Genomic DNA, 24,144 nt, shown 5'->3' on the forward strand with positions numbered 1-24,144 from the left:
TAGGCAAATAAAATAAGTGGGTCATAGTAGACAAATAAGTTTAGAGCTACGTGTTAGTTTTCGTACAAAGTTTTAAAATTTTTTGATCATTTTTTTTATTATTATTCAAAGGATGCACTTCTTATGTACAATTTGATAATAAGTTACAAAAATCAACCCTTATTACTTATACTAGGTGTGGCTTAAAGGAAAGAATAGGCAAACAATTTAGGAAAATAAGTGGGGCATAATAAACAAATAGTGGAGAGCTACGTATTAATATTCGTACAAAATTTAAAAATTTACTGATCATTTTGTTCTTTTATTATCCAGAAATGCATTTCTTATGTATCACAAGTTTGACTATAAGTTACAAAAATCAACCATTATTACTTGTACTAAATGGTGACTTGAAGAAAAGAATAGGCAAACAAAATAAACAAATAAGTTGGGCATAATAAACAAATAAGTGGAGAGCTACGTATTAATTTTCGTACAAAGTTTTAAAATTGACGAATTACTTTTTTTTTTATTATCCAAATGGATGCACTTCTTATGTACAAGTTTTATTATAAATTACAAAAATCAACCATTATTACTTGCACTAGGTGACTAATAAGGACAGGTGAGGAGAGATGTGATGATGTGATTCTGAGTAGGTTTATATTTATTGGTGATTATCATTGATATAATCATGTGCAAATAATCTAGACATTCATAATATTTTTTCATTTACATTTGTCGGAGAAGAAAATATCTCCTAAGAAATTATTTGTACAATAGAAAGAAAAAAATACAATTAATAACCCATTAAATACAGTTAAAACAATGAATTTACAAGATTTTGAAATATTAAAATTTAAAAATAATTCGAACTCTTTATACTTTACATTTTGTTGTTGTCAAAAATTTAAGAAAATAAATATACATATATTGACTCTTCTACGTTACTTTTCATATATAAATGGAAAAGATTAAAAGAAAATGAGAGGAACTAAACAAGGGTGAATCAAGACAATAGAATAAGACCAGAAAGTAAATAATTTAATTTTTTTTTTCAGTGAAATTTAAAATTCTATAGTTATAAGAACTTAATTTTGCAATATTTTTTTACCATTTAATTTTTTCTTAACTGAATAAAACACTTTAAATCCTCTGAAAAATAAACTATCCCCATAAGACTGTCGTTCAAACAAAAAAATTTCTATATCTTCTGGAGGAGCTTAAGCTACTTTGCAATGGATGATATTTTTGAGACTTGTTTTTTAATCATTATAAAGACTCTTGTGATATAATCAAGATAAGAAGAGGAAATAAGTTCTTTCTCTCAAGATTTTGATGTACAATGGTGCTTAAGGCAGACGTGTCAGCATCGTAATTCTACTTCCTGAACTTTGTTCTTTAAAAACATTTATACAGCCATCGTTAACTGAGACCGTATTTATAATTAGAGGAAGTCACAATTACATTCCGAAATGTTTTCACATTTACGATAATCACTCTTATAATATTAAATTATATTTTTTCTACCAATCAAGAAGAATTAATATAATTTATAGTGTTAGTATAATATTAAAACAATTAAAAGAATTTTATATTGATCTGAAAACATAGAAGAGGTATAGGACGAAATCCTAATAACCCAATAAAAACAAGTATAATTTCCTTTAGTAATTATATACTATTCAAAAGACGTATATATTATATAAAATTATAGCCAGTGTCTACTTTTTGTAGTAATCCTTCTATAAATTTGACAACATACATACATTGTATGAACAACTTACAGAAAGAAAACAAATGCGATAACATAAAATAACTGTTCCATAACAATAGAAAAAATTTAGTAGATGGTTGGAATTCAAAAAGGTCCATCCGTTTAGTTAAAAAAAAATTGTAAGCAAGCTGCAAACCAATTCTGCAATATAATCTTACATTGAAATTCAGTGTATGGAGACCGAAAGGAAGGTTTCGTAGTTCTGGATTCTTACAGTGATTTGTACTGCTCAATAAGATGAGACGCATGAAGACGAGATGTAGGGGTAACGGTGCAACCAAGTTTTTTCAAATATGAGATCTGCGAAAACAATTGCTACGTATGTCATATTCAAACTACAAATTTACATGCCTAACAATACCCCCAAAAGACAATAAAGCACAATAATCTCCATTTGTACACCGAATCATTATCAAGAAATAAATGCAAGTTATCTACACTACCGAAACAAACTATGAATCTCAAAATGGAAAAATTGGTGATATGAAAAGTATTCTAAGGCATGCGAAGAAAACAATTTGATGCTTAAGAAAATATTGAAGTTTCAACAAGAAAATCAATGAACCATAGTTGGAAAAGTTTCGTTTTAATCGTCTTTCTATGTGAAAGTTGACACAGATCATTAGCAATGCTAACTAAGGAATGAAAACATTGGAGATGGAGACTTCTTGTGAAATGTGACACCACCACCATTAGGTATTAAGTTAGTAAACGAAAGGTATGTTAAGTCTAAATCACTTTGTAAGATTATATCGTCTTAGATCCACTAAAAAGGTCGCTCATCGTATTATCTATGTTCCAGGCCTAGTAGTGATGGATGTGAAGGGGTGTACGGGGAAAACACTAAGTCCATCATTGACTAGAGATCATTCCAAATTACTATATATAAATATATAAGTGGGGATAATCATCACCTTAGAAACCAATTTTATAAGATTTAAGTTAGATATAAACTACTTTGTAAGAAATGCAACACAATATTTTATCCAAGTCTTCTGAATTTTTGTGAAGTTCATTATGAAGAATAACTTCATATCCTAACTTTAATTAACCATATACCACAAGACATGAATTCCAAAAAATTAAATGTCTTCTAACCAAGAATTGTTACCTGCTTGACAGTCGGCGTTGCCGAACCCATTGCATTCTCAATCTTTAATTTCAGAAAATGTTCCTGAAAAAGTGAAAAACATACTCCTAAGTCTCATATTGAATATGAAAACAACGACATACCTCAATCCCACGAAAATACTTTTTATGCATATCACTCAGTAGCAGCGGAAAAATTACATAAATGCTTTGCATAGTGTTGGTTTAGTGTATCGACTTATTTAGACCAACAATTATAGGATCTTGTTGAGCCACTCGCACCTATTAATATAAACGATTCAATCTAGTGCCTACAGATATACAATCACTACAATTCTGTGTTGCCCATTGCCCCATCCTAATAAGACTTCTAACACAGATTCCTAAAGCAATTAAGAAACCTAATATTCCTAAAACACACTTTCTCAGGAAATAAATAAAAAATACCAAGGTCCCTAAATTACAAAATATTACATGAGAGACAAAATCAAAAATGACAAATCCCAAGACGGAAGGAACACATGTAATGTTACATGACCAAGCAAGAAGTACTACATTAGCACAGCCCCAACTTATCAGAAGCACCTGACAAGTATTACCTCGAGTTTGAACCCAAAAGACCCAAAAAGTATGGAAAACATATTTTTAATGTGAACAGGTGAACTAGGTTTAAAAAAAAACTAAAGAGAGCATACAAGACCTGAAAATCAAGGCCAATTAATCATGAAAGATAAGCATATTTGATACGCACTAAATATGGAAATAATTATCACTATAAATTAGGGATCCAGTATCTGCAATTTAGGGACTTGATTCTTTCTCTAGTATAATTGTATTTATGACCGATTATTTTGTACCCTAATATGTGATCATAAATAAGATCCAAGTGTAGACATATAATAGAATTGTATGATAGTGTATTAATAGTAAATCGATTGTGAGAAGAATTATCAACAGAATTGGTCTGCATGTGAGTGAACAGAATACAAGCAGGACGTGCAACTTAATCAGGTGAGCGCCGAACAGGATTGCCAACTGTTCAAGTTGAGTTTCCTATTATGCGTCTTTATTTCATCAAATGCGAACAGCCCTGGTTTGCCGTCAATGAGAGAAACTAGAGACTCGTACTAGAGGAAGACATTTATACTCACCTCCAGAAACTTGATTGATGCGTAAAAAGAACTCACAATCAAAGCTCAGTTTACGATTGACACTACCTAGCTTTGGTAAGAGAATTTAAGTTGCATGTGGATGGTATCTCAGTGGAGAGCAAAAGACTTAAAGATTTTGATGATGACAAAGAATCTCAAACAAATCGAAAGATAATTTGAAAACAAGCTTTTAATGTTTAAAGTCTTCTTGTAAATAAGTTAATCATGTTGTAAAGTAGTTTAGATTGACTCACAATCATCAGCATGCTCTTAATCTTTTTGGATTCTCTTATTTTTGTAAAATTCGTTATGATAATTGATTATCACTTAAGGATAATCGATTATCTTAAATTGTGTTCAATTTTTCAAAAACCCACTAGAATAATTAATTATTTCCTTGGATAATCGATTATCTATTTAAACTTTTGTTTTTAGAAAATGCACTGAAATAATCGATTATGATAATCGATTATCAATGGCAGTTTTGGATTTGCCTTTTCAGCTACCAGAACCAAATCTCGAATGGCTTTAAATAGAACTCCTTTTCACTTGAAAACTTACCTTTTGAGAACCAGAGTTCTAGTGCTATGATTGCAAAGAGTTTATCTCAGTGTTCTTAAAATAGGTTTGAAAAACTTAGTGTGGGTAGAGCGATAACTTTTCCTAAAGGGGTTCTTAGGTATTACTACTATTGCTAGGAAAGTTGATCTATTCTCTGTGTGATTCAGAGGAAGTATTTATTCATCTTTTGTGTCTTCAAGAGACTCTAGGCTAATATTAACTATGCAAAACTTCTTCAAACAAATAAAACCCATTAGTACTAAATGGTAAATGCATTTATCATGTGATGCATGACTATATTATTTCCTATCTGTATTAACTAAAATATTTCCAACAGAAGAAAACAATTTAAAAATCTAAAAAATATAATACGAGATGATGTAAGATACAAATTATTCACATTAATCTATACTAATTTTCTAAGCCAAATAGTAACTAGTGAAAATCCAGAAAACCTGTTTTTCTCTCATAAGATAAGCACGTTTATCAGCAGGAATCTGCTCCCATCTCAAAACCTATCAGGAAATAAATATTAGATTTGTTCTAAAGATGCAGTATCCTAGAAATGGAATCATGTTTAGTTTAAATAATATATAAAGGTGCTTACATATTGAGCATACTGAAATGCTTCGTCACAGCTTAAGCAAGGTTTTAATGTATTCAATAAGTCCTGAAAACGAAATTAGAAATTAGGATCCAAAGCAATTATCAAGATATTTTTGTAAAACGAAAAATAAGACATTTACACCATAAACAGTTGTCATGTGAGATTGGAGAACTTTCATTAAATGAGAACAATATTGGACAGATACCCAAGCAATTATCAAGATACTTTGGGAAGAATATGAATATCAACACATGAGCCCCAAAGCATTTAAGCACAGTAATCTTATTCTTAAGCAGTGTCACCAATTGCAGACCGGAGAAAGTGGCGGATACCCAATAATCCGCTATATCCACATCATATAGCAGATATCACAGCGGGCAAATAGTGGAATTTTCATAATGGTTGAAAGATATATCTATTATACATGTATACAAATTAAGCCGTATGCAAATAAAAACAAAATGAACAAAAAATTGGCACAATATTAACTCAAAAGTCCTACTGTCTGGAGACTTGACCGAGATGACAACAGGATGCATGTGACAGCCAAGAAACCTCAGTGTCCACATAAGCGGACATGGTTGCAATTGCAGATCCAAGGGATTCCGCAACGTAACAGTGTTATAGCAACTATTCAACAACACTGTTCTTAAGTAGCTCCCATATTTCATGTCCAATACATTTAAATTTAAATAGTGGAAATATTCAACACAAGCTTAATAAAATATGCACATGCACTTCAATGTAAATGACGAAAAAAGCATCCAAAGGGTTTGTTAGAGACATGTCTCTTTGTAACAGGGTTCATTCCACATAACTGAAAGTCTGTCAATACAAAGTACACAAACAAGAAAGAGGGAACAATAGGCAGCATAAAACAGAGCTCAGAAAAATATGGATATTGCTGGACCTTGTTTTTGTTTTTCTTCTGTCTCAGGCGTTCATCAATTACAAAACTAACCTGTTGATAGGAAAAAGTGATTTAGTTACCATATAAGAAAATATAAATTATATTCACGGTGTACATCCTACAATACTTATCTAAAACGATATCTTAATATTATAGCGCACAATATCTAGAAATGCTTAAGCTACCAATCGTTGTTAATTATATATAAAATGAAGATAAAATATAATGAAATATATGTATTTTATAATAACAGCATAAGGAACACTAACAGGCATTTAAAGCACTATTTCCTTGAAATCGATAGTGAGGCACTTGATCAATCACTTAGTTTGTAATTCCCAAGTCCAACCATTAAAAAACCCCATAGAAGTCTCAGTAGTTATTGAGTTCCACCACTGTTTTAAAGATAAAATGGCCTTACTTTCATATGTGTTTCATTATATGAATTTTTGCAAAGGGATTTTGTACAATCCCCACAAATTTCCGAAATTTAAACAATAAAAGTTGGGGATATTTTGTTGATTATGAAAGACCTTTAAACATCTCCAATGTGGAAGTCTTAAAAAGCGCATTAAATTGAAGGAACCAATTTCATAAGGAACTCCTATTGGGGCAAGCTGATGTGGTACGATGGGGCCTTAAAATTAAGAACTAGGCTTGTAATCAGAACCTGAATCTCAAAAATAAAATACAATATTTGAATATAGTAAATTAGCAAAAATATAGTAAATTGCTTAAAAGTGATGTGACATGGTAAGACTCATTTAAAGTAGAGTAAGACTCCTTATGTGCATATTATAAGACCCTTGAATTTTAGATGTTCTTAGTTAACTAATATAACAACTAAGACCCTCAGAATCATGAATGTAACATTATTGACATTTATAAAACTACTCCCTCCATTTCAAAATACTAATCTTTAAAGTTTTTCATAAGGACAAACAATAACAATAAGTAATGTAATGAGTGCAACCACCCCAAACGGACTCTAACACTTCGCTAATAATCAGGGTGAGTACTGTAACCATGGATGATTTGAGGTGATTTGTGGATGAGATGCAAGTTTGGTTGCATGGAAAGGCATCGATTTGTAGGGACAGATTGTTGCAACTGTTTTGTTCACTAGCTAGAAAACAGGTGAAAGTCACGCTGACACTAATCAATGTACCATACTCGAACTGTGTAAGAAAATAAAAAATTATTTCAATGATAACAATTATACACAATACACACATCACCTCTATTTGTAGCAATCAAACTCTCCAGAAAAAGGAAACAAAAAGATGTTGAAATGAATATGGCATTGTGAAAAAAATTTCCCTCTAATCAGTATAGGAATATTGAGAATATTTTTATTCTAACAATAGGCTATTTCCAACACTTTCTCTCAAGTTGGTAAATAAATATCAATCATTCCCAACTTGGCTAGAAGATCCAGGAATCTACCATGAGGTAGACTCTTAGTAGTACAATAGGTTGTAACCACAAGACCTCTATCAAGATTATCTTTGATGAAGTGCCTATCAAATTGATATGTTTTGGATTGTGGGCAACGCTCATGGATGACTTGTTATCAAAATTGCATGGGAATGTCAACCTTCACTTTAAGGTCATGTTGTATGACTTCCATCCTCTTAGTAAGTGGGTGTATGCCTAACTCAACCTCACAAAATTTATTTGTAATGTGATAATTGCACCCCACTTATATATTATAAGGCGGCTTTATTCTTAATTAAGCAGAGATGACTAGGAGAGTTCCTAACTACCATGATTACATAAAAAATTCAAGGATGAGATAGGAAGAAAGTGAAAAACAAAAACAAATTAGACCTAAATATCTTAACTACTAACTATTCTAGAGTAAATAAAAAATCCAATTTCAATTACCTGATCTTGATATTTAATTTAAAATAAAATTACATGCAGTTATCAACAATCACCTTGTCAAGCAATCTCTTTGGATCTTGAAATGCTTTCTTTTTGGCCCATTGATGGAATAAATGGGAAACAATAGATCTGTCCTGAACACTAAATCTGCCAAAAACTAATACGTAATCATTAACATTAATGTTCTAAAACTAAATACATATTAGATCAATAACAAATAACAGTAATATGATTAATGAAATAGCGAAACCTTCTTAAGAAATCATTTCCACTGTTTGCCTCAGCAAATAGCGCAAGCTCATTGGAAATCTCACTGGAATGATTATCAAGTATTTCAGGAGGCATAGGGACCACATCTGCTTCAGTTTGTCTCTCTTTTATCAACAAGTCAGTGGTACAAGGGGTAGGTTCCTTTTGAAAAGCTTCGTGCTTTATTTGTAGTTCTTGTAAATTTGTTTCACCCTACACAAGAATATACAATTCACTGGACCTCTGTTGTTATACTTAAGCATAAATGTGATATTCCCAGAACCTAGATACATGCTAGGAAGAAGATACATGCTAGGGAACTGTGTTTGTAGACTGTCTATTTAAATAAACCTTTACACTCAAGTTTTCTGAAAGTTGCTTTTGCCAAAATCCTTTTTAAGAATATAGGCACTCATCTATTAATAGTCTACCATTTGCTTACTGTTTTCCAAGCATTTGTGAAAAAATTTAAACTGTATTCAACCTCGCCTCTAGAATTAACATATTATTTCAAATACACGAATAGATAATATGTTGAAATATTTTAGGAAGTTTCAGATTTGATTCTTATTGCTTTTGACTGTATCTTCATTTTATTACTAGCATATCAATCCCACAATTTAGGAATTTGTTTCCTAGAAGAATAGGCAATGCTTATTTCAAAATTTATCCAGTTAATGTGTGTGTGTGTGTCTATACATATATATCAGATGCATGTAATGAAACTCAATAAGAGAGAAATTGTTTTCTTCTAAACTTGAGATAATCCATTCTTTTGCTAAACCACTATAAGACGCTGACTTGGCTATTTGAGATGTTATATGTTTAATTTGGGTTGGGAAATCCTATATCACCTACCTCAATTCTTGGAGTGTGGCTTCTATATCTTCTGGACAAATTCTTTTAATGTCAATTTTAAGATCAAGTTTGAAATGGTATCAAAGTCTATAGTTCATCTTAATAAATTTTCTATTTGGTAGGCTCGCCTACCATCTCTGGAAGGCTGGGGTGGGAAGTCCTACATCACCTACTTCAATTCTTGAAGTATGGCTTATATATATGAAAGGAAACTTTGCTTAATGTCAATTGGTTGGTTCAAGATTAAATCTGACAAATTGCAATCCTCATCCTATCTATAATTTATTAAGCTGTCACACTCCCTTCCATTAATCCCGCTTCTATGCTTTGTCATCTATTTTTGTTCCTATAATTGTCCAGGAAACTTGTGAAGTCTTTGTTCCTTCTTCTCTTGGAAAATGTAACTGCAGAGGCAAGGCACATCCCAAAACCTAGCTCAAGGAAAGATTTCAAAGTTTCACTAGTTAGGACCCATCATTTTGAGTGGTGGCCGTTATTGTGGTTCAAATTTAGTATAAATTATTATATAATGCAAGTATATAAGGACAGAGTGTTTAATTTTTGCAATACATATAACTCATTGGGCTTGATGTGATATGGTTGAATACCTTTGTTAGAGAACTCTCCTTTTTATTAATTATATTTAAATATTTAAATGATAGGAACTTCTTTGATGAATCCTAGCTACCTCCATTAAGTGATTGACATGTGTTTATTATCCTTGAGATGTTGGAAATACAGAGAAATCTCCATCAAATTTCCATTAATTTCGTTTTTTATTTGTTGGAGCATGTACTCCTTATTCAGTGTGATCCGTAAGCTTTTCAAGCTAAAGGTAATTTGAGTTGGTGTTAACCATTCTGCTAGTCATGGTTTTAGAGCGGACCATGACAACAAAAAGGGTATGTACTTCAAAACAGTTATTGTACTACAGTTTAATAGCAAAAATAATTTATAAAAAGGCAAGAAAAATACCTGAACTTCTATAAGACTACCAGGGATTTCTTTCAGAAATCTTGACGGTTGAAGCATCTAGAAATGCACAGCATTAGCAAAATCTGACAATTAAGAAGTTGAGTTTAAAATTATACTAAACAAACCTGCCAGTTTGAGTCCATCAATACGTAAAGCATAAAAAGCTTCTGCCGAGCACGAGTCATTGCAACATACAACAAGCGTCTTTCTTCCTAGGAATGACACAATAAGTAGAATCATAATTTAAAACCGTGAAAAAATGTGTAGGCTGTAACCAACAATTATGGTATTATTTTTCTTGATATCAAAAAGAAACAATACATTGGTATTTAGAGGGAAAATGAAATCCTAATAAAAGGACAGGAATATCCTGAAATAAAGGAAATAAATCTCCTGAAATAAAGACTCTAAAATAGGAGCAAATCTACCAAATAAACTCCTAATCTCAATCCCTTAATTTTAGGGGTTTCTTACAATCAAATCTATATTTATTATTCAATAAATGTATATTTTTTGTACAGTAAATGTGCAATATTTACACCCATATTTCAACAAAAACAATCCAGTTGAAGACAAATGAACATACAAATAATCCATCCAACTATAAAACAATAACAACATACCTCAACCAAGGCTGCAGTGTCCTTTAAGGTACCCTTGAAATTATGTATCAGCGGGATCTCAGAGTCATTTGCCTATTTGATACAACAAATTACCAGTGAAGGAAACACAGTCCAAAAAACAAAGGTAATTCAAAAAAAATTGTAGTAAGTTGTTGAACAAACCAAGGACCTATGATCCCCCCACACAAGGTAATCAAACAACAAAAGTGAACATTAACCAAAATAGTCTAATCTTACTGGGTGAGGTAGGCTGCATAAACCATACAACAACAATTGGATTAGTTAAAAACTAATTCACAAGAAACCTGGTTAAATTTGTGACACGATTTACCAAATAAATTAATATCAGTTAGTGACTTCCAATGAGTAATTGCAAGGACATGTTGCAGATGACCAGGTTAAAATGTCGGTCAATATATTGTTAAAGGATCACAAACAAAAAAAAAATAACAAACTTTTTAAATAACAATAAAAGAATATGCCAAACACAGCAAGAAGTTACTATCATGAAAAAGGTAATCACATATAAAGATTCAGGTGACAACAAAGATGTGTTCCTCTAGTTCTAAACTGCAACAAATTGATAATGGTTGTAACTCAATATCCAATTAATTTCTGAAAGGGAAAAAAAGTATTTTTGGTGCACCTTTTCACCAAGTATGCTGACTCACTGACTTCCAATGAGCAGCATGGTCATGTTGCAGTCTATTCAGGTGTAAATATAGCCATATAGTCATCCAAGGTTAAGATGAAAAATGAGGTATAAAACTGTTATGATATATTTCTTAGAAACATAAGAAATCACATATCCCTCTGTTAAGAGCTTTGACAAAGAGCAATATACCTTAACTATGAAGACAACATCCCACTCTAAACCTTTTGCCTGCAAGTAAAGAAACTTAAACCTTCGTTATCATTGAGCTAAATTCAATTAGATGCTAATCAAGTGAGACAAGTACCTGATGGATGGTAGTCAGTGTCACAGAGTTTTCATTGTCTCTCCTTCGAGCTCGAAAATTTTCTCTCTCACGTTCAAATAAATAATCAATGAATGCTTTTAAAACAAAAACGCAGCCCTTATCTTCTGATATTTCCCTTTCCCTTTCTACCTCAACAAATTTAGTGGATAGAAACTCAGAGACATCGTCTAATAGGTATTGAAGAACCTGAAGAAACCATGGATGAACAAGGTCTGGATCAAAATGATTAAAACTTCAGACTTCTACCCCAATATCTAATACCATGTGTAAGAGTGATCCCATGTTTTCGAAAATATAAGTACACCCAAATTGTTGTAGTAGTAAAAGGGTATGTGAGTAATATGTAGAACACGAGTGTAATGCAAGAGTCCAACTAGAGTTACAGTTAAAAGAGCAAAAGCATACACGATGATTACTATTAATATTTTTTTTTAAGTTTTCGATATATGTACATTACAAACACAACAACCATTTTTTTCCTGACACAACAATCTCTAATGGTAACCTAAGTTTTCCTCTTGCATCTAAAACTTACAGATCTGATGTCATAGTCTTCATTAAGGAATGTGCCTCCATCAACATCAGTGATTGCCCGTTGCTCAAGAAGGTATTTCTGAAATTCAAAATTCATGGAATGATTATTAAATAGATATTGAAGAATATGACATTGTATTTGTAAGGAATAATTTGATAAAAAAAAAAAAAAAAAAAGCTATCTGCTTATTGTCAAATCCATCCAAATTTATGTCAAAATCTTCATATTTATCTAACAAAAGAAGCAAGAAATCTTAAATAAAATGTTAGGTAGTACACTAATACAATTGTATGACACACAAGAATGTTTCGTAGAGTTAGAGCTATAAAATATCAACAAATGATTAAAAATAAACAGAAACCGTTCAAACAACAGCTACCAGTAAGTTAAGCAAATTGATTGTAGCACTTTAAGGAAATGCAATAACCCATGCACTAATAGGATACTATAGAAAAGATTCCAAGTAAAGAAAAGATGCCAGACAAACCTCGGGTATCATGTTTGCCACAGAAGTTATGATAGCTGAGATTGATTTTTCCTGTCACCAAAAAATATAAATATTGCCCCGACTAAATTACTATTAAGTAAGAGGAGAGAATTAAACATACTGATAAGGCATCCTCTCTTAGTTCAAAAGAAAACCAACAACTACTAGAAAAACAAAGGTACTACAATAACCTAGTAAATTAGCAACATCGAGAAATAGATACCATCGAGCTTTGTAAAAAGAAAAAGGTAAAATGTGATTTTGCACTTCTATAAAATTTCGAATATATTAAATTCATCCATAATAAATACTTCTTATTTTCATCTATCTAAAATTCAAGTATATCTTTTAGGTCATGATAGTAATGACTAAAAACACAAAACTAGTGTGGATGATGATTTTCACCAGTGAATTTTATAATCAAAAGAGATATTTGTAATTAACACTACATTAAGACCGTCACACAAGGATGTTTTCCATGATTCTTTATTACTAAAATGACGAAAAATAATACAAAAAATTGGGAACGTATCTAATATCTTAAACCTATAATCGAAAACCTGTCTGGTTTCACTTTTAGTTTTCGTTTTGAATTTGTAGTTTAGCACACCATAAACTCACGCTCGCCTGTCTACCCATCATTCACCACCGATTCCAACATTTGTCGTGTCCTACAGCACCACCACATCCACATCCAGTGCCACCCCCAACTTAAAGTATATTTCATTGCTGTCAAATAGCTATGTTGTACAAAAAATGTGACATGGCACCAACATCATATTAGGCACCGTTGCAGACAACTATAATGTCTATGTCAGAAACCATTAGCAGAGTGATGTTTGATGAACATGATCGCAAGGATGAGGAGTTGATTGTCACTTGTGCAGAGGAACAACAAAAGAAAATGAAAACATTCTCCTTTAATTTTGTTAGAGATCTCATAAGTGGGTACAAATATCGACTAATATGTGCCAAGCCTTATAATGCTTTCTACGATGGTATCAAACTTACCCTAGATCTATTAAACAGTCACTCAAGTTAAACATGTGCCAAGCCATACAATGCTAGAGAGGATGGGGATTTAAAAATCTCACATCAACTAAAAATGACAATTATAATAATAAATAGTTGCAAATATCATCGTAAAAATTGATTGTGAGACTAAGTATCGCTTAAAATCCTTTCTCAAGGTTTACAAATTTGGCTTATTTTTTAAATCATTTTCTTCAGAAAATGCTTTCTAATATTCTATCAAACATATTTTCAGCTTCATTTTCTGTTGTCTTTTGGAAATTAAAACAGAAAATGTTCAAAGTAAATGCCACCTAAATTTCTGAAAAAGATCATTTTCTAGAATAATTCAAACTGAATTTGATACAGGGTATATATATTAAGTTGTTGGAGTACACAATTATTCACGAGGGATATTTATTACATTAATCCTAACCACAACAAAGTCTAACTAACTGCAACTGAAAGCCCAACTCTCAGTAACTCATAACTAACTAGCTAGAACAGGACACAATATCCAGCACTTGATTGCAGTAAGCATCATAACCTAATATTTCTAACAATCGTTGAAGAAATATTTTTAGTACAAATGCTTAGTGCATGACCAGATGTTCTATGCATGTGTCTGTGTTTATCCTCTGTTATAAAAAAATTTCTTATTCAATGTTCTCCATACATATCTAAGATAGAACGACCAAACATCACCAAGATATAGTTTCTTTCCATTTACCAACAAAGATTGCTTCAATAATTGCAATTTGCAAATATAAATTAGATTAGTGATTGAAGTTTGCAGAAAGAGTTTACCCTCTGAGTAAGTTTTGATATCATCTCTAGAGTCGTTAAAACCTTCCTTCCATGAGTAAGCTCACTTCTGTTATCAATAACAGCTATGAATGTCATTATATCAAAGACACTATACAGCAAATTAATACAGAAAAAGCGCATCTATGAACTAATTCAAAGCACAAAGGACTAGCTTAGGTAATTATCAAGATGCCATGGAACTAAGAAATTCACATTGAAGTTTAAGGGACAACCACAAAAGCAAGAAACACGCCCTAAATAAATAAATAAATAAATAAAAACACCCACATTCAAAAGAAATATTGCTCATTAAAATTATTTTTGTAATAATCAATATTCCAGGGGGAAGCCTTGATGTATAGGGCTGATTATCCTAGTTTCAACAACAAGCCATTGTTATTCAATTAAACATGGATAAGTAGATTACTTTCTATGGCATTCACATTAAAACGGAATAAATAAAAATACTTTACTTATAAAAAGAAATGCAACCTCTTAGAAAATAAGATGTGTCATGCACGCTCTTACAAAGCAACAAAACACAGTATTACAATTAGATATACAAAGTTTTTCTGTTTGAGTTAGTTAGCTAGCTTTCTCTTCTATTATTTCGGTTAGCTTTTCTTCTCTACTTTGTATCCTCAGCCTTATAAATGGCTTTCTCTTGTACTGAAATAGTTGAGTTGATCAACAAGTGTAATGCAAAGTTTGGTTTTTCTTAATCCATGTTGTGGTATCAGTTTAGGAATTTCCCTCCTTGCTTCCGCATCTTTCTTTGCTATCTTTGATCAACCATTGCTCAATCCAGCCAAAACAACACACCACCAGATCATCTTATCAATCCAGCAAACCCTCTTTACCTTCATCCTGGTGAAAATCCAGCTGTTGTACTCATCTCACCACCATTAACAGAGACCATCTTTCATCAATGGCAACGTGAAATGTTGGTTGCTCTAGAAACAAAGAATAAGAAAAGATTCGTCAAAGGCACTCTTCCTTACCCTCTGCTCAGTGATCCTCTGCACAACGTTTGGTGGCGATCCAACCGAATGGTCATGTCATGGCTAATACGATCAAAGACACCCTCCATCAAGCAATCCGTGATGTGGATGGACAATGCGCTCGAAATTTGGAATGATCTTAAGGAAAGGTTTTCCCATTCCGATAAGTTTCGTGTAGCGGATCTTCAAGATCAAATTCAAAGTTGTAAACAAGGATCGTCCACCGTTTCTGAATATTACACAAGATTAAAGATCTTGTGGAAAGAAATCGAGCTATATCGGTGCGTTTTGGTTTGTACGTGCTCCATACCCTGTTCATGTGGCCTCCTTCCAAGGTTACACAAAGAAAGAGAGGATGATTGTGTCATACGGTTCCTACGAGGGTTGAATGATGATTACTCGCAGGTTCGCTCTCAAGTGATGATGATGGACCTAATGCCCTCCATTGTCAAAACCTTTTCTCTAATCAAGCAACACCTTCTTCCTCTAATCCTGCAACACGAAAGAGAATTTGTAAGCACACCTTCTTCCTCTAATCAAGATTTAGTTGCTTTTTCTGTACAATCCAATGAATCCTCCAAACAATCCAATAAACCCCTCAATACCACTGTCAAGAATCTCAATCTTGGCAAAACTAGCAAAAACAATAAGTTATGTGAAAAGTGTAAAAAGACGAATCACACAATCGAAACTTGTTTTTGGCGCATTGGATTCCCTCCTGGATACAGAAAAGCTTCTTGTTCTTCGGTTGGTGCCACTTCCTCTGCTAGTTTGGCTGAAGCAGAACTTGACACAGCTCCACTGCAATCCCAACTGGTTGAAGGCTCTACTCCTGATCAATTCAGTTTCTCCAAAGAGCAATACAATGCTATCCTAGCTCTTCTCTAGCAGTCTCAAATTAATTCGGCTTCTACCCATTCTATTCAGCCATCATCTGCAAATTCATTAGGTGATATCTCTTCCTTAACTCCTTGGATTTTGGACAGTGATGCCACTGATCACATATGTCCCTCTAAAAATCTTTTTCAGACCTTAAATACCATTTCTCCTATACATATTAAGTTGCCTAATAATACTAATGTTATTGCAAATTTCTCATGCACAATCATTCTAGGCAATTTAGTTCTTTCAAACGTCTTATATGTACCAGATTTTGTTGCCTATCTTATTTCCATTCCCAAACTTTTGTCTAATTCTGACCGCATGATTGTGTTTTTTAATACCACATGTTTACTTATGCAGAAAACTCAATTTCGGATGATTGGTGCAGCTAGATATTTCAATGGCTTATTTTACCTCCAACAAATCAGTGGTTTCCAATCCAGTGACTCTTTTTCACATGTTGTTTCCAAAGATCTGTCAACATTATGGCATCACAGATTAAGCCACACTTCTGATCACATTTTAAAACATTTGTCTACAAAGTATAGTGACATTACTTTTCATTGTTCTCAACCTTGTGATACATGTCATTTTGCTAAGCAAAAAAAATTATCTTTTCCCCATAGTAATAGCAAAAGCTCATCTTTTTTTGAGTTAATTCATGTGGATGTGTGGGAACCTCGGGCTATTTCTTCTCTTGATGGTTTTAAATACTTTTTAACTGTTGTTGACGATTTGTCACGTTTTACATGGATACATCTTTTAAAACACAAGTCAGATGTTAAAACTATTTTGCCAGGCTTTGTTCAGTAAATAGAAACTCAATTCACCTTGAAATTAAAACGTATAAGATCTGACAATGCAAAAGAGTTCCTAATAACTGATTTTTTCAACAATAAAGGCATTATTCATGAAACATATTGTGTTGAAACTCCACAACAAAACAGTATTGTTGAAAGAAAGCATCAACACTTGCTTAATGTCAGTTGTGCCTTACTTTTTCAATCCCATCTACCTACTTCGTTTTGGTCTTTTGCTGTAAAACATGCCACACATATCATCAATAGACTTCCCAACCCTTTTTTAAAATTCAAATCCCCATATGAATTAATTCATGGAACTCTTCCATACCTAACACAATTAAAAGTGTTTGGATGCTTGGGTTTTGCTACTACCCTTCTTGCTGGCAGAACAAAATTTGATAAAAGAGCCATCAAAACCATTTTTTTAGGTGTTAAAACTGGCACCAAAGGCTATATTTTGTATGACATTACCACAAACTCTAAGTTCATATCCCGTAATGTCACCTTTTATAAAATCATTTTCCTTATGATCCAAAACTTACTGCAAAAGATGATTTTATCGATAATACACCTAATAGTACAATTTCTGACATGGATCGTTTTCATACTCTTCTTCCTTTCGACAACACAAATAACAATGGCTCTAATAGTACTTCTTTTACAAATTGTGATTTACCTACATCACATGATGAAACTCTCACAGGATTCCCATCAAGCCACTGATTGCCAACAAAATTCTAGGAGAACAAAAAGGCCACCAGCATATCTTTCTGATTACCATTGTTCAACTGTCGTTTCATCTAATACTACTCATACCACACCTTATCCTTTGCATTCGTATCTGTCATATGCTAAATGTTCTAACCATCACACTGCTTTTTCTTTATCTCTGTCTGGTACTCTTGATCCCACTTCCTTCAAGGAAGCCAATCAACTTGAGTGTTGGCAGAAGGCTATGCTTGCTGAATTAGAAGCTCTTGATAGAAACAACACTTGGTCACTTGTAAGCCATCCACCAAGAAAGAAAGCAGTGGGGTGTAGATAGGTCTACTGCACCAAATTTAATGCAGACTGCACCATTCAACGTCACAAAGCACGGCTTGTTGCCAAGGGCTTTACGCAAATAGTGGGTGTTGATTTTTTTGAAACATTCTCTCCGGTGGTTAAGCTCACCACAGTTCGCTTTGTTCTCGCCCTTGTCGTATCCTATGGTTGGTTCTTACATCACCTAGGTGTTGATAATGTTTTTCTCCATGCCAACTTGATTAAGAGGTTTCTATGAAGCCCCCACCTGGTATGCGTCTTCCTTCTCCAAAAATGGTTTGCAAAATTCATAAATCTTTATACGGGTTGCACCAATCCAGCAGACAGTGGAATGCCAAGCTCACCACAGCTCTTATTTCCTATGGTTTTGTTCAAAGCACAGTTGATTACTCTCTTTGTTCAAAAGACCTCTGATTCTTTCACTGCCCTATTGGTCTATGTTGATGACATAGCACTCACTAGCAACAATCTTAGCGCTATCAATAACATAAAGTCTTATCTTCACTCTCAGTTTCATATCAAAGACTTAGGCAACTTGAAGTATTTTCTTAGGTTTGAAGTTGCTCGTTCTCACCGCAGGCTGGTGTTGCATCAACACAAATATTGTCTTGACATCCTCTCTGAGTTTGGATTAACTGGATGTAAACCTGCTCCCACTCCTACAAACTCATCTGGCAAAATTAATGAAACGAAAGGTGATATCCTTCCTGATCCTACCAATTACAGATGCTTGGTTGGCAAACTTTTCTATCTCACTCATACTCGCCCCAATATCAGCTTCGTCGTGCAACAGATTAGTGAGTTCATGGCCTACCCTTGCAGCTCTCATTTACACTTTGCTTTTCACATTTTGCGTTATCTCAAGAATGCACCTGGATAGGAGCTCTTCTATCCTGTTCAAAATTGCAATAGGCTACAAGCTTTTTCCGACTCTGACTGCGCAACTTGTAGTACTACAAGACATTCTGTCACTGGTTATTGCGTCTTCTACGGTAATTGTTTGATTTCATGGAAATCTAAAAAGCAAAATATTGTTTCAAGAAGTTCCACTGAAGCTGAATACAGGGCCCTTGCTACTGTTGCTTGTGAGCTCCAATGGCTCAAGTACATTGTTGATGATCTTTCTCTTGACGTTTCTTTGCCTATTCCCACCTATTGTGACAACCAATCCACCATTCACTTAGCCAAGAATCCCTCTTTCCATGAACGAACAAAACATATAGAGGTCGATTGTCATTTCATTCGTTCTAAAATCTCATATGGGCTCATTGTTCTTTCTCATGTACCTTCAAAACATCAGCTTGTTGATGCTTTCACTAAATCCTTGTATCCCACACCCTTTGCTGCCAACATTGCCAAGTTGTGCCCTATCAATATCTATCACCCAACTTGAGGGGGGCTATTACAATTAGATATACACAGTATCAGTTAGTTAACTTTCTCTTCTGTTATTTCCGTTAGCTTTTCTTCTCTCTTTTGTATCCTCAGTCTTATAAATGGCTTTCTCTTGTACTGAAATAGTTGAGTTGATCAACAAGTGTAATATGCAAAGTTTCGTTTTTCTTAATTCGTGCCATACACACTAATACACAGTAACTATTTTTTGAAAAAATTAATATAGCATGATAACATTTTAGGAGAGAATCCTTTGCAAAACCTTTTAAAGATACCAGAAATCTTCGCACTAAATATGTCATAGGCAGCTGACAAGAAACTACATTTTCTAATTGTTGATATTTTGTTGATATGGTCAATTATCTGCAAGGGAAAAACACCAATCAGAAACATTTACACTGAAACAATATATGCAAATTAAAGAAGGTATTTGAAGCCACAATATGGTCCATCTGTTATGAAGGTTAAAACTGAAAACCTTTATAAAAGTTGTACCCTCTTTTTTTTATCTTTCTCCAACGGCAATAAAGCCTTGAATACTCGACCATATGACCCATCATCACAACCAGGCAGTGTCGTTCGAAGCATGGCGATGATAGTTCTGACTACCTATTATAAGAAGGCACAAGTAAACAAATTATGCATACATGCAAAGACAAAGATACCATCATTTGTAAGCCCAATAATTATAAACTTATAATCATAAAACTGTCAACAGCTTGTGAACTTCAATGATAAAATAGTCTAGAACATATCTTAAACAAATCTTGTTGAGCCCTAGAGATAACTTACACATGTAAGAAGCTGGATGCAAGACATATATACAATGGCTTAGCTTGACAGATAGGAATCCTAGGGTGCGAAAATAGCCAGTTCATATTAATTTTCTATGACTTGCCCCTAGATATTCTTCACATCCTAGAAATATCTCAAGGAAAACCTGGCGCAGGATTCTACACAAGATTATTGTCCACTATAGAATTTACAGTTTTGTTGTTGCAGACTAAGGAAGGTTTTTGCTGATAGGATACATGTGACCCATTATTTTCTTGTTGGAGGTAACGTGGTATCTTGGAAAAAATACAGCTCTGGTTGAAAACACAGTTACACATAATTTGAGAAAGTAAAGAACGAGAGAAAATATATTAAGAGCTTAAAAAAGTCTCCCTTAGGTGGTCATATTTTCATACAACGGATCTGTGATACAATAATGAGAAAGGAAAGAGTAAAACACATACAATCCTAGCTACAAATAGGTACTACCAAAAAATCAGCTTTCAAATAAAGCTTACTTAGCCTACTTAGAACAAATAAATTCAGTTTGTGGTCTTGTCAATGATTTTGTCAACACATCTCCAAGTTGATCATTAGACTCACAAAATCAGTTCTAATTTCTTTGGATAACAACATTGTTCAAATGAAATGATAGTACATCTTTGTGTGTTTGGTCTTCTCATGAAACACGTGATTAGAAGCAATGTGAAGAACCACTTTATTATATAAAAATACATCTTCATTTATTCAATCTCACAAAAATCTAATTCTTGGAGAAACTATTTTACCCATACAAGCTCACTAGTGAGAGATGTCATTACCCTATATTCAACTTCTATTGATCAAGCAATTGTATTTTGTTTCTTGCTCTTCCAAAAAAATAATATTCTCTCCAATGAAAACATAATAACTTGTAGCAAAGTGTCTCTTTATAGAAGAACCTACCTAATCAGCATCACAATATCTAGAAAATTGGGAAATTCCTTTATTTTCACAATGTAGACCTTGTTCTGGAGCCATTTGAGGTATCTTAGAATACAAATGACATATTTCCAATGATCAATACAACGAGTATGTATGAATTAACTCACAACACCAATGCAAAAGATAAATTTGGTGTGGTAATCGTAAGATAAATGAGTTTTCCAACCAATCTTCCATATCTTTTTTAATTAGAGAAAGCTTCACCCTGCCATTAAATTTTGATTTGGGTCCATACAACTTATCCATTGGTTTACAATCAATCATGCATGTCTATTGAAGGATATCTAAAGCATATTTCCTTTGAGAAAATACAACATCTTCCTTTGATTGAACTACTTCAATGCCCAAAAAGTATTTAAGACTAACAAGATCCTTGGTCTGAAAATTATTGCATAAGTGTTCTTTTAGCTGAGAGATTCTAGAAACATTATTCCCCGTAATGACTATATCATTAACATACATTATTAAGCATACACATTTCCATGGAAGGTAAGACGATAGAAAACTAAAGGATTTGCTTCCCAAAGGTTTGAACAAAGTGGTTTAATTTTCCAAACAAAACACACAAGGATTACTTGAGACCATAGGGAGAGCGAAGCAATTTACAAAACAAAGCAAACTCCTCCGAGCAACATACCAAGAAGGTTACTCCACATAGACCATAAAATAGTAAGTTACAAAACTGACCAGATTCCCCCAGAGAATTAAGCAATCCAAAGACTTACAAATCGAAAGGCTATAGTTATTAGCAAAGGCCTAGAAATGTATATCTTTAACAATGGTCAATTATGAATTGTTCAATATAAATGCAGTTTTATCTTATTGTAAAATTAATTACCTTTTTTCTGTAAAAAGCCACACCGTGAATGTTAAATGGTATTTTCCTATCACGGAAAGCCATTTGGAAGGCTTTCCCTGATACCTGAAAGAGGAAGAAAGGCAATAGAAAATAACATTCAGTCAGAAAAAGGGAAATTATGTTCATAGATAATTGTAATAGCAATAAACATCACCTGCCTACGGTAGAGAATTGCAACGTTGCCAAAACAACACTTATCTGTTGAATGATTTGATGACATTTCTAAGATTTTGTCAACAACAAATGCGCATTGTGCATCCTCATTGTGACACTCCTTCATAACTATCTACACATTATTGAGAACACAAATTTTAACTATATATACAAAAATCACAATTAAACATACTTTTCAAACCAGCATAGCAAGATTGTAACCTTAGAACCAGAAGAGTTATCGGTAAGAACATTCTTTAGCTGGCATCGCTTGGAATTGTTTTGAATAAGACAAGATGCAGCCTCGACAATGCAACGTGTGGATCGATAGTTTTTGTTAAGCCTAATCTGAAAAAAAAAACAATAATAATAAGGAGGTATCCAATGAAGAAATTTAATAACGAAACAATGTAACCATTATTCTACAGAATCATGAATGTATATGGGTAAAACCAATCACTCCATATGGCCTCGAATATAAATAGAAAAAAAAAATTAGCCAACACTAATTAAGGAATTAGTTGGCATTATTTAGTTGTACCAGTCTAAAGAATGCATGAATGGAGAAGATGAAAAAGACCGAGAGTGCACAAAAGAAATCCCAAGGAGGGTTACATGACAAAAGACAACATTCTTGCTCAAAAAAATAATTCTTGACTTTCTTTTCTATTTCTTGGGCTCGTAACTGTAGAATTTAATTTCTCTAAATTTGAGTTTTAATTGTAATTATAGTTAGTTCAAATTGGGCTACAATTGAATATTCAATCAAGCCTAATCGGAGCGATAGAACTTCAACTAAGATGATAAGATGAGGCAAGGAAAGCATGTTCTGATTTGTGCCTTGACATGCAAGCAACACAAGCATGGGAAACGAAAGCATGGGACAAATCACACCACCTCACATTTTCAGCTATTTCTTAGAATAGTCTAGATTCAAGTCTAAATTTGAATTTTGAATTTCCCTCTTGTGTTTCATTTAAATTTTAAAATTTTCATGGCCATAAATAGTCATCCCCTCTCCCTATAAAACACTTTCGAAAGCATTGTCGGTTAACAGTGGTTGTCCTTCTAAGTCTTGTCTTGAGATTTGTTAGATATATTCTCTACATAGAATGTTGGAGATTCCACGTTGACTAATGATAAAGAAAATTTACAATATATAAATAAGTGCAAACATCACCGAACAAGTCGGTTTTGTAAGATTGAATTAAGTTTAAAGTTCACATGTTAAGATGGTTTCAAACCATTTAAAAAGATAAGATTATCCTAACGAGATTTGTTGTTTGTTGTGCCTATCATGCCACCCACTATTAGACTACCCATAAATATTTAGTCTCAAACTTGTGATGTATGTCTCAGTGCGAGGGGAGGAGTTGGATATCTCATATCGACTACTAATAAAACAAATTTACAATATATAAATTAGTACAAATTTCACCCAACAAATTATTTTATAAGGTTGAGTTAGACTTAAAATCTACTTTTTATGATAATATTTTATTTTAATTTGTTTGAAACACACAAAAGTCAAGTATCTAGCACAAACATAATAAGTCAAGAGAAGGAGAAACCTCTTTGTAGTTTGGAAAATCAGTTCGAAATGACGTAAATCCAGAAATGTCAGCTCCGTTGAAACTGTAAATAGACTGCAAGAAAAATTAAGGCTTTAGACCAACTGTTAATAGGATGACCGTTTAAGAGACCAGACAGAAACAAAAACAATACAAATATCCGACCACAGACTTGTCAAACTTTAGGTATCA

At 33.1% G+C, this 24,144-nt stretch overlaps 2 protein-coding genes across 3 annotated transcripts in view; one reads left to right on the plus strand and one right to left on the minus strand.

The window, feature by feature from the left end:
• Positions 1-1,788: 1,788 nt before the first annotated feature.
• Positions 1,789-24,144, minus strand: part of LOC114189612 (ATP-dependent DNA helicase SRS2-like protein At4g25120) — a 30,236-nt gene continuing 7,880 nt past the window's right edge. The window contains exons 9-29 of one of the 2 annotated variants that reach the window (XM_028078230.1): positions 23,953-24,027; positions 22,604-22,729; positions 22,383-22,514; positions 22,208-22,291; positions 20,107-20,220; positions 19,874-19,974; positions 14,487-14,553; positions 12,669-12,719; positions 12,182-12,259; positions 11,626-11,832; positions 11,511-11,549; positions 10,667-10,738; positions 10,169-10,255; positions 10,044-10,100; positions 8,212-8,423; positions 8,015-8,108; positions 6,075-6,125; positions 5,165-5,227; positions 5,013-5,072; positions 2,868-2,930; positions 1,789-2,056 (exon numbers count right to left, since the gene is read on the minus strand). In XM_028078230.1, coding sequence (XP_027934031.1) covers positions 1,967-2,056; positions 2,868-2,930; positions 5,013-5,072; positions 5,165-5,227; positions 6,075-6,125; positions 8,015-8,108; positions 8,212-8,423; positions 10,044-10,100; positions 10,169-10,255; positions 10,667-10,738; positions 11,511-11,549; positions 11,626-11,832; positions 12,182-12,259; positions 12,669-12,719; positions 14,487-14,553; positions 19,874-19,974; positions 20,107-20,220; positions 22,208-22,291; positions 22,383-22,514; positions 22,604-22,729; positions 23,953-24,027 — 1,923 coding nt within the window. In that variant the 3' untranslated portion in view covers positions 1,789-1,966. Of the gene's footprint in view, positions 2,057-2,867; positions 2,931-5,012; positions 5,073-5,164; positions 5,228-6,074; positions 6,126-8,013; positions 8,119-8,211; positions 8,424-10,043; positions 10,101-10,168; positions 10,256-10,666; positions 10,739-11,510; positions 11,550-11,625; positions 11,833-12,181; positions 12,260-12,668; positions 12,720-14,486; positions 14,554-19,873; positions 19,975-20,106; positions 20,221-22,207; positions 22,292-22,382; positions 22,515-22,603; positions 22,730-23,952; positions 24,028-24,144 lie in introns of those variants that run through there. The other variant, XM_028078231.1, reaches the window with a different exon arrangement.
• Positions 15,576-17,005, plus strand: LOC114189613. The gene is made up of 2 exons (XM_028078232.1): positions 15,576-16,436; positions 16,730-17,005. The coding sequence occupies exon 1, from the start codon at positions 15,590-15,592 to the stop codon at positions 16,373-16,375; it is 786 nt and encodes a 261-aa protein (XP_027934033.1). The 5' UTR covers positions 15,576-15,589; the 3' UTR covers positions 16,376-16,436; positions 16,730-17,005.

This window comes from Vigna unguiculata, chromosome 7, assembly GCF_004118075.2.
Source record: "Vigna unguiculata cultivar IT97K-499-35 chromosome 7, ASM411807v1, whole genome shotgun sequence".
Lineage (NCBI taxonomy): Eukaryota > Viridiplantae > Streptophyta > Magnoliopsida > Fabales > Fabaceae > Vigna > Vigna unguiculata.